The 12,009-nt window shown below is 37.9% G+C and overlaps 1 protein-coding gene across 1 annotated transcript in view; it reads left to right on the top strand.

Annotated features, from left to right (window-relative positions):
- Positions 1 to 12,009, top strand: part of CHM (CHM Rab escort protein) — a 144,152-nt gene that overhangs the window by 66,681 nt on the left and 65,462 nt on the right. The window contains exon 8 of the mRNA XM_045847467.1: positions 2,458 to 2,683. Coding sequence (XP_045703423.1) covers positions 2,458 to 2,683 — 226 coding nt within the window. The remainder of the gene's footprint in view (positions 1 to 2,457; positions 2,684 to 12,009) is intronic.

Below are 12,009 nucleotides of genomic sequence, written 5' to 3'. Positions count from 1 at the left end.
CTACATCAGCCAGGGCCTATTATTTGAGCTTTCTTATTTTAATATTCTTTCTCTGATGTAGGGAGCCACTTATTTCTCTTTTAAAGTGCATTCTTACTGTGCATTGTTCACTATGTTAGCCTTTAGCACATGGAGCTACTTAAACTTGAATTAATTAAAATGAAATACAATTGAAAATTCAGTTCCTCAATCACACTAGCCACATTTCAGTCACTCAGTAGCCACATGTGGCTAGTAGCTATTGTGGCTGCAGTGCAGGTATAGAGCATTTTTGTCATTGAAGAAACGCTGTGCTGTGTGTTAAGTTTTATTCTTGTTAATTAAATATTTTTGTCACCTGGTCCTTCCTAGATGATACAGTAACTCCCCCCTCCCCCAATTTACAGGGAATGTGTTCTAAGATCCCCAGTGGATGCCTGAAATCACAAATAGTTCTGAAACCTATATGTACTAGGTTGTTTCCTATACATACCTGTTTACACTTCATGGCTTCTCTTGGGCATGTAGGAATTTCTAGCATCACTACTCTTAAGTATAATAAGGGTATCGCACTGCGGCACTGAGACATTTGATCTGCTAACTGTGCTGTCTGCAGAGTGACTAACAGACAGCCTATGCAGTGTGACTGTGCTGGGCCATCGGGTCACTCTTCTCCATGGCGTGATGGGGCGGGGCGCGTCAGGACAGCACGAGATTTCATCATGCTACTCAGAACTGTGTACGATTTAAAATTGATGAATTGCTTAGTTTGGGAATTTTCCATTTAATCTTTTCGGACTCTGATTGACCATAGGTAACTGAAATCACGGAAAATGCATTCTTGGATTATGGAGTAACTCCTATAGTCGTTTGCATTGTTCCTTATTTCTTTTTCATCAGTGATTGTGCTTGCAATACTGAATCAATCGTTTTGATTGATTTAAAAAAACAGACTCGATCGTGTGGGGGAAACTGCCGGCTTGGGAGAAGACATGGTTTCTCACTTGGCTTTGACCCGTCTCACTGTGCGACCTGGGGCCGGTTCCTTCTCCGCCTCTTGGAGATTGAATGGACCGCATTAGTAACAGCGCTTTACACTTTCAGGGCACTGGACTGCAAAAGTTACCCAAAATAACAGGATACTATCGACAATTCATTTATGAAGTTATAATGAGAACTACAGCAGTATTTCTTTTTTCACTAAATGTGCAGTTGATGCTTTGTTGAGTTGTACACTTGAAACCTAATGCTTTTGTGAACCAGTGTCACCCCAGCAAATTCCATTTAAAGAGTCTAGCTCTTGCTCTTAAAGCTGCAAGTCCATTAGACACTGCCAGATTCTTCTCCACAGTGGTATAAACATATTATCTCAGTAAATTTTTATAGTTCTTATTAGTTTATATAAATAATTTCCATAAAATTGTTTTGTCTTTTGTCATGGAAATGTATTTCGTACCATTAACCATCCAATTGCATTTTTTTTCTTTTCTTGGTACCAAGAAATAGTTCTTCAGCCCTGGCTGGCGTAGCTCAGGGGATTGAGCGCGGGCTGCGAACCAAAGTGTCGCAGGTTCGATTCCCAGCCAGGGCACATTCCTGGGTTGCAGGCCATAACCCCCAGCAACCGCACATTGATGTTTCTCTCTCTCTCTCTCTCTCCCTTCCCTCTGTAAAAATAAATAAATAAAATCTTAAAAAAAAAGAAGCAGTTTTTCACAGATCCGTTATCTTTTGTGTTGTGATTATAAGGCAGTGAGACTGATTTTATTAGCCACAAAGCAATTAGTTATTACTTTTCAGTCAGTTCATTGTTCTTAGTTTTAATAAGGAATATATGCCTCAAAAAATCACATATTGCCCTGTTGCTTTAATCAAAAGTTTACCATTTGTCATATTTAATATTTCAAAGTAAAATTATTGGCATTATGCTGCACTTTCAATGATAAAAATAAGACAGTTGCCTGGAAAACTGTTGTGATGGTTAGTGAGTTATTTAATGCTTTTCTACTTTTTTTCAAAGTATTTTTTTCATTTATATATATTTTAGAGAGGGGAAGGAAGGGAGACAAACATCAGTGTGTGGTTGCCTCTCATGCGCCCCCTACTGGGGACCTGACCTGAAAGCCAGGCATGTGTCCTGACTGGGAATTGAACCAGCAACCCTTTGGTTCACAGGTCCGCACTCAATCCACTGAGCCACACCAGCCAGGGCGCTTTTCTACTTTTTAAATCTGTAAAATACTAAACAAAAGTTCATCGTGTAAAGCTTAAAAATTGTGCCATCAATGCAATCAGTATAATGACATTTTTAGTTTTTTGTCCCTCCAAAATTATTGCTCTCTGTCCAAAATGTAATATTATTCCCACTTATGTCCTTTTCCAAGGCTTTTAAACAGACCTGATATAATTTTTACGTAGTGGTGTCAATTGAAGTTTAGTTCTGATTTTAACAGAAAATTTCACCTTTCTTTTTCATAGCATATGAGGAGATGACATTTTCTGAATATTTAAAAACCCAAAAATTAACTCCCAACCTGCAATATTTTGTTCTGCATTCCATTGCAATGACATCCGAGACAGCCAGCAGTACCATAGACGGTCTCACAGCTACCAAACACTTTCTGCACTGTCTCGGGCGGTACGGCAACACCCCGTTTCTGTTCCCTCTGTACGGCCAAGGGGAGCTCCCTCAGTGTTTCTGCAGGTAAGATTGCCATCGGTTCTCTTGTTTCCTGCTAAGGTGGCACTTGAATGAGAGATGACAATTAGACAAAAATGAGATTTACTGAAGATTTCGTATTTGCACATGCTTTGTTGTTCGACTTTCTTATAATCATTCTACTTGCCTACCTACTTACTACCTGAACGATGTATTCAGTTTGACCTGTTTTTGAGCTTTACAAATAGAATCATACTGTAAATTCTTTTTTCTACTCAATATTATGTTTCAAAGTATCATCCTTCTTGTGTACAATTATAGTTTATTTTCATTGTTATATATTGTGAATCATACATTGTGATTATACCACAATATATTTTTCATTTTTCTCACGATGGACACCAAATAGTTCCAGTGTTTGCTTTGATTAATAAATGTCCTTTTATGTGTTCAGAATGTACATACTCAAAGGTTTCTCTGCGATACATATCTAGGAATGGAATTCCTGAGTCATGGGATATATAAACGTTCATGCCAGATAGTGCGCAGGTATTTCTCCATGGAGTTGTATCAGTGAGTGTATATTCCCCTAGCTGTATGTCAGAAATCTGCTTCTTTGCCAACATTTGTTATTATCAGACTCTAATTTTTGTCAATCTACCTCACATAAAATAACCATTGCATTGTATTTTTTTAATTTTATTTTTCAACTACAGTTTATATTCAGTATCATTTTGTATTAGTTTTAGCTCTACAGCATAGTGATTATAGACGATTAGATACTTTACAAAGTGACAAATTGGCAATGACATCGCATTGTATTTTTATTTTGCATTTCCCGGATTACTTATGAATGTCTTCTCATGTGCTCATTGATTATTTGTTTTCTTTTCTGGGAAATGCTTTTAAGAGTCTTTTGTCCATTCGTTTATTGGGATGTTGTCCTTTTCTTATTAATTTGTAGGAGTTTTTATATATTCTGAATACTAATCTTCTCTCAGTTATGTGTGTCATGTAGGTCTTGCCTTATAGTGTTTATGACGCATAGATATCAATGATTAACATAGTCAAAAATTGCAGTGTTTTGTTTTTCTAAGATTTTTTTACTTAATTTTAGAAAGAGGGGAAGGAAGGGAGAAAGAGAGGGAGAGAAACATCAACGTGTGGTTGCCCCTTGTGTGCCCCCCACTGGGGACCTGGCCTGCAACCCAGGCATGTGCCCTGACTGGGAATCGAACCGGCGACCCTTTGGTTCGCAGGCTGGCGCTCAATCCACTGAGCCACACCAGCCAGGGCGCAGTGTTTTCTTTTATACGTAACACTTTTGAGGTCATTAAGAATCTGGACCATGGAGATAGACTTGGGAGCCTAGATTTTAATCTTGGCTCCTCCATGTATTAGCCATGAACTCTTGAGCAAGTTTCACAATCTCTGTTAAGTTTTCAAAGAATCAACATTTGGGTTTTTCGATCCTGTTTATTACATTGTGTTAGCCAAAAAGTCCACATATTTTTTCCTGTAAAATAAAAGACACATTTTTCATTTTCACCAATAACCTCATTGATTTGGATATTCTGAGTGTGTCGGCTATCTCCCCCATGGGAAAAGGTTGATTGTTCCCAATTAATGTCTTGATTTGATCGCTGTCAACTTCTCAACTGGTCTCCCTGACCGTGGGGTATTGTCCAGTGAGAAATCCGCAGCACGGAACTTTGACAAAGTTCCACTTTTGACATGTTGGATGCATCACGGCACCTTCTGCATACACTGTGCAAGTCTTTTGTTTGCATTTCAGTTGCAGTTTTAAAATATTGTGCTATTTTTATTTATTTTTTTTAGATTTTATTCATTTATTTTTAGAGAGGGAGGGGAAGGAGAGAGAGATATACACACACATCAATGTGCGGTTGCTGGGGGCCGTGGCCTGCAACCCAGGCATGTGCCCTGACTGGGAATCGAACCTGCGACACTTTGGTTCGCAGCCCGCGCTCAATCCACAGAGCTATGAGAGCCAGGGCCTCAGTTGCATTTTTACCGTGCTTAAAATAATAAAACATAATGTGCTGAAAACGTTGCTTATTTTCTTCCTCCTTCAACATTAAAATGGCTACACAAAAAGTCACCTGTTTTGATCAGGTGTTTTTAAATGCATGCTGATGAGACAGCTATCACAATACAATCTTAAAAAAGTGTTTCGAATGAAGTTAAAGACATCTAAGCGCTACTACAGCCATCTTACGGAAAATAAACCAAATGAACTTCCTGGCCCACCCGTTAGTTTTGGGTCCTAGTTTATTAACTTGGCCTCTTTATTGTGTCCTTTATTTTGCTTTCTTTGGGTTTTGTTCAGCTCATCCCTCCCACCTCCTGACCTTGTCGGCTCTGAGGCTGAACCCGAATGAGTTCCAGATACCTTTTACGATGATCAAGTTCTCATTACTGTTTTGAATTTTACATACTTATTCAAGTATTATTTTTGTTATCTTTTAGTCATATCTTAATTTCCATGATTTTCTTTTTATTGACCATGAGTTGTTCTAAGGTGTTTTAAAAGACTTAATTGGTTTGATTCTTCTGCTCTTAGCATAAAATTTAATTGTATTGTGTCCAGAAAATATGTTTTTTATGGTTCTCATTCTTTGAACTTTTATTTTACGACTTCGTATGTCCTGAATTTTTCCCATTTTTCCGTATGTGCTCAAGAGGAATGTGTTTATCTACTTGTTGGGTCCAGGGTTCTCTCATGATTGGTCCTCGTGTGTAATAACAAGTCAAGCTTCAAATTGTACTTTTCAAACTTCACTTTTATTGAGGTTTTTTCCTTTGATCTATTGAGAGCCGAGTAATGTGTTTTGAAATCTCCCATTACGATGTTTGATTTGTCAGCTTATCCCTATAATTTTATCAGTTTTTACCTTATATTTATTGAGGCACTTTATGAAAGTCATAAATTTATAATTGTTTATCATCTTCTTAATTTAGTGTTTTACATTATCTGATGACTTTCTTCATCACCAATAATGCATTTTTTTTCTTAAAGTCTGCTTTGGTATTCAAATAGCTACTCCATCTTTTTAGTATTTCCCTGTAATATCTTTTTTGTCCCTTTACTTTTCAAATTTTCCGAGTCTATATTTAGAGCTCTAAATAAATAACATACTGCATCTTTTTAATCCCATTGGATAGCCTTGGTCTGCTACTAAGCAGGATGAGTCCTATGAACAGAAGTCTGTTCCTTTTTTTTCTGAAATGTATTAAAAAGTTCCTCTACTTTACTTCTGTTGGTAGTAAATGCTGCCTAGTTTTTGCATATATGAGAATAACTTTGGCCTTTTTGTTCTGAATGAAGATTTGCTAGGTGAACATGTTCAAGTTGGCAGTTCTTTTTTAAATGAAATATTAAAAAAGGGGCGACACTGGTCAGTAGAAACACACAGGAGTCAGGCGTACATTTCCATAACGCAGCATCTGCATATGGCATCCTGTGCTCAGCGCCCTCTGTCAGTATGTTAAACATTTCTTCCACTGGTATTTGGGTTCCATTTTTGCTGTTAAAAAATTTGATGCCGGCCTAATCGTCATTTCTTTGTAAGTGATATCTCTTCTCTCTCCGGTTTCTTTTAAGGTAGTTCGTCTTTGGTGTTCTGCATTCTCATTGCAGCGAATTTAGGTTTTGGTTTTTTGTGTGTATCTAGCTTCCTATAGGTTGATCCATCTGAAATGAACAAAATGAAACCATTTGACATACAATTCCATATGCCTCAAACAGCTACATTGTATGTCCTCCATCTGTCAATTGTCATCATTTTGGAAAATTACCAGGCGGTATCTTTGCAATTACTGTTTTTCCTCCATTGTCCGTCTTCTCACCTTTTAGGAACCCTAACCACGTATGTTGTAGAATGTAGCATTCTCTCTTTCATCCTTCTTAATCTTTATTTTATGTGTCATATTTTCTGTCTTCCTGTCATTCTCGCTGCATTTTATGTGTTTTTTTTAAAGATTTTATTTATTTTTAGAGAGGGAAGGGAGGGGGATAGAGAGAGAGAGAGAGAGAAACATCAATGTGCGGTTGCTGGGGGTCATGGCCTGCAACCCAGGCATGTGCCCTGACTGGGAATTGAACCTGCGATGCTTTGGTTTGCAGCCCGCGCTCAATCCACTGAGCTACGCCAGCCAGGGCAAGATTCTTTCTTTAAAAGATCTTATTTATTTGTTTACAGGTCCTCCTACCATGGGTTTTCTTAATCATTCTTTTCCTCTTCCTGTGGCATTGCCTGATTCCAAAGGAACCACATTCTTTTATGTTGTGTTGCCGTGTGTTGCCCAGTCCTAGAGAACTTCAGGGTAGGGATGTAGGGACAGAAGGAACAGACCACTGGGGAGTGATCGGAAGTTCCCTGGCTTCCTACCAGTACTTAATGGAAATGAAATATTTAATGTCATTGCCCCGCCCCCACTAAATCCTTACATATCCTTTCCTAATTTACACCTAAGTATGTATTTGGTGTTTGCTTATTTCTTGTTTTTATAGAACAAGACATTCAAAAGCTCTTTGTCTCCTCCTGTACTGATATAAAATTTCAGAATGATACCCTTATGCATTAAATCCTAGACCAAAAAAAAAAAAAACCCAACCCAAAACATTTTCCCCCAAACATCATTATAACCTCCTAAGGCTGAGGTTTTATCAGCCTTCCATATCTTTTTATCCTCTGTAGAGCTTATCTCGGAATTTTGTGTGTGGTTCAGACTTAGTGTTTGCAGTAAAAATTATACCTGACCCTTTCCAATTTAAAGTGATACTTTCAGAGAATGAGGTGATTGAATGTGTGTGTAGATAGATAGATACTAAAACAACAAAACAAATTTTTCTCTTGCAGTTGAAATAGTATATTAAAATTTGGGGTGGTTCTTTAGTAATTAAAGTAACTCTCGAGTTCTTCCTATATATTGTATACATGAGTCTGTGTGAATCATCATACAAATGCATTTACTTGGCCTGGGCATATCAACTTTTAATTTGATATTGGATTCCCTGCATAATGCTTTATAATTTCATCTAAATATTGTTCTGTTTATGTCCCGAAGTAGTAGCGCTGCCACCATCTATACATGACAGCCTGCACTTTTTATCACCAGGTTATCAGGGTTACGTGTCACCAGTTCTGTGATTTCTAACCGCCATTCTGTATTCTGTTTTAATATGAGCCTCTTAAGCGTTCCTCACAGCCAGTTACAGTGTGTTCTCATCAAGGCTACTGTTATAAATGGCATGCATGCATATTTATGTGAAGGATTCAAAGGCATTTGTAAGTCATATCCTTGCATTCTAAATGAATTCTGCATAAACAGTATAACATTTTAACTACTAGAGATAACTTTCCTGAGGAAATGCCCTTTGAGGTTTTTGTCAATTTAAATAGGTAGATTTTTTTAAGCTAAGAAAACGATGCTTATTTATTGTACTACCTACTATCCATTAATGTCATGATACATAAATTGGAGCATATTGGAAGAAAAGTCATTGAAACCCATGGATTTTTTCTAATCTAGCAAGCCATAGTGTTTTTCCCTACTATATATGTGTTAGTTAATATTTTTTCTGGCACACAGATAAGGATATGTATATAGTACATAGGTTTTTAAACTCTCATAGTGTATCTTCCAAACAGAAGTTCTTTTTAAGCCCTAACCGACTGATTTATTTCTGTTATCTGTGTGGTTGGTAACATAGTAAGTAGCCTTTAGAATTACTTTCTAATCCAGAATAGGTTTCACATGCTGGGTCGTGTTTTCATAACCTGTAAAGTGGAGCAGTACCAGTGGGAGCAAACACACTTGACATTCTTCTATAAGTAGACCTAGACTACCCAGAGATTGTTGCTTGTGTTTTGTAAAGAGAAGGGATTTCACTGATTGTTTACCAAGTAGTTCAGTCTTTCATTCTTCAGTGACCTAGATTTTATTTCCTGTCTTTCCTACTATATAGTAGGATTGTTAAAACATAAAAGGTGAGTATTTTTTACTTTTAGCATATACCGTAATATGAATGGTGTGTGTGTGTGTGTGTGCAAAATCTCCACCAAACACTTGGCACCAGGTGTTCATACTCAAATGACATTTTCCCGAGCCTTGTATGTGGCAAATTGAATAGGCGCAACATCTACCTCAGGAAATTGTGGGACACAAGTTGATCTCTAACTTACAGCTTTTAAAAAGAGAGGAGGAGAGAACACCAAGGGCGCACCTCAAATGCTCAGCTTGGGTGCTAGGGGAGGCTGTGCCACTGGACCCCACAGGACACCTCCTACATCAGGCCACACTAGCAAGACACGGAGTCAAAGCAGCTCCACCTAATACATAGACACAAACACAGGGAGGCTGCTAAAACGAGGAGACAAAGGAACATGGCCCAAAAGAAAGAACACATCAAAACTCCAGGAAAGGAGCTAAACAAAATGGAGATAAACGATTTATGACATGCAGAGCTCAAATCACTATTTATAAGGATGCTCAGGGAACTTAGTGAGGACGTCAGCAGCATAAAAAAAATCCAGCCAGAAATGAAGGATTTGCTCATTGAAATAAGCAACAATTTCCAGGGGAACAGTAAAGTGGATGAAGCTGAGAATCAAATCAATGATTTGAAACATGAGAAAGTAAAAAACAACCAATCAGAGCAACAAGAAAAAAAAAGAATCCAAAATTGAGGATAATGTAGACAACCTCTAGGACAACTTTAAGAGGTCCAACATTTGCCTCATAGGGGTACCAGAAGGAGAAGAGAAAGAACAGAAATTTGAAATCTATCTGAAAAAAAAAAAAAGCAGTAAAAGAAAACTTCCCTGATTTGGTGAAGGAAATAGACATGCAAGTCCAGGAAGCGCATAGTCCCAATTATGATGGGTACAATGAGACCCACTCCAAGACACATCATTATTAAAATGCCAAAGTTAAAGATAAAGAGAGACTCTTATAAGCAAGAGAAGTTAGTTACTGGAAAGTTGTCAGATGCGATGGGGGAGGGAGAGAATGGGTGAAGGGGTGAGGAGATTAAGAAGTACGAATAGGTAGTTACAGAATAGCCATGGGAATGTAAAGCACAGTGTAGGAAATGGAGTAGCCAAAGAACTTATACCCATGACCCATGGACATGAACAACGGTGGGGGGATTGCCTGAGGGAGTGAGGGGTGCTGGGTGGAGGGGGATAAGGGGGTAAAAATTAGGACAACTATAATAGTATAACCAATAAAATGTAATTTAAAAGATTAAAATGGCAAAGTAGTTCTTTGGTATATGGATGTATGTACCTTAATTTACTTAACCATTTTTCTGTTGTTGCTCTCATCATGCTAACATTTTAAAAAGTTGCTTTTTATTATATAAGAAATGTAATTTCATATGCAGAAAATTTGGAAAGTAGGAACAGAAGTATTATTTATTATTATTATAATTAACTTACATCCCATCACCTGTTAACATAATACTGAACATTTTGGCATATTTTCTACTTTTTTGCATCCATGCATTTAAAAAGCTATATAATTGCCTTAAATTTTTTTAAATTGGCTCTGTGTAATTATGGCATAAGGAAACGTGTAGCCATCATCCTAAAAAACCTATCTTAGCCTAAAAATAGACAGCATAGAATGCTGGGTATAGTGAGAGGAGTTATTCAAATTCAGGGGTTCTTAATCTCACCTCCAATGCCTGGAATCCATCACCTGGGTTTCAGAAATTAGATGCAAATATCCTGAAATTACACGGCAGGTTTTGTGTGTGCATAGTGGTATGACTGGGAGTATTTTTCTGGGAAAGGGGATTCCTAGCTTTGCGAGCAAGATCACCAAAATCTTGTCTCCCAAAAGTTGGAGGACTGTTCGAATAGAATTTTTATAAACCACAGGATCCTGGAGGGCAAAATAAGCACAGCAACACATCTCATTTTCTGAACCTTTCGTATGTGGTTTTACAGATACTTTTCCCTCTAGTTAATAGTGTGTATTGGCATAGAGATGATACATAAAGCGTAGAGGTAGGCATGATGGTGTTTGCACGATCATTTGTTTGTTTTTCCCTTGAGGAGAGAACGTTGCTTGGGATAAACAGCAGGCTGGTGAGATCATTCATCATTTTGAAACCTGTTTGGTGTTGATGAATGGATAGATTGGGAAAGTAACTCAATAATCTTCATTTTTTTCCAGGTTATTCACAGATCAGTGAGCATTGTCGTTAATAAAGCAATGGAATGGTTTTGTGTCCTTGCCTGCATTATTCCTCAGGCTCTGACAGGAAAAGACTTTTAATTTGAGAATAACTTCTTATTAAAGATTACATTATATTTAAGTATGTGATGCTGGAGCATTTATTGTGAGTCTCATGAATATATTAGAATTATATTGCCTGCACAAAATATGCAGTTTGAGTTTCTATTTTAGCAATGCCCTGTTCAAGGCTAACTAACTCAGATACTACATTATACTCAGGTAGGAACAAAAACGTTCCTGGTCATTTTCTCCTAGGTTACATTTGTTTAGTACTCCAGATCTTAAAATAAGTCTAATAACTTCTATAAGGGTGAAAGGTGGCTTTGTATAGGGTAACAGTGATACCTGGATTAAGTCCAATGATATTTAAATCAAGTTCAATATTTGGAGCTGAGATTTTTTGTTTGATTCAATTAAAAGGTAATGCTATGCAATTGCGTAGATTAACTTTTTAAGGATCGTTCAAAACAATTCTTGACCCAACCCTTTGAAATACATATTCGAGGTCTGTCCAGAAAAAGTACAGCTATTGTTAATATAAAGAGAGCAGTTTGCATGACATCAACGTAACCCGGCAGCCAAGGACAAAGAACTGGAATGCACATGTGTGAACAATGGCGACTTCACTGTACCAGTGAGTGGGGGTGGTGGACACCATTGAGTGAGCATGTGTACTGTGTGGCCATCGCATTCAAAATGACTGAGTGAGTAGAGCAACCAACCTGCATCCAATTTTGTGTTAAGCTTGAACATTCATTCCTCTGTGGAAACTATTGGGATGACTCAGAAGGCCCCAGCTATGGCCAACTGGTGAGTGGCAGCCTCATCGCAACAAATTGCCCGCTCATGTGTCGCATCTTGTGCAGAGAGTTTTCTGGCGAAACGTCAAATCACCCAGGTAACTCAGCCCCACTACAGCCCAAAGTTGGTGCCCTGCGATGCCTGGTTTTTCCCTAAACCAAAATCACCTTTGAAAGGAAAGAGATTTCAGACCGTTGATGAGATTCAAGAAAATATGATGGGCAGTTGATGGCAATTGGGAGAACTGTGTGAGGTCCCAAGGTGCCCACTTTGAAGGGGACTGAGGCGTCATTGTCTTA

The sequence above is a fragment of the Phyllostomus hastatus genome, unplaced genomic scaffold (genome assembly GCF_019186645.2).
Source record: "Phyllostomus hastatus isolate PE091 unplaced genomic scaffold, TTU_PhHast_1.1 phas_contig_551, whole genome shotgun sequence".
NCBI classification, from domain to species: domain Eukaryota; kingdom Metazoa; phylum Chordata; class Mammalia; order Chiroptera; family Phyllostomidae; genus Phyllostomus; species Phyllostomus hastatus.
Note: the sequence above shows the minus strand (reverse complement) of the source record. Positions and strands in the feature narration are given on the sequence as shown.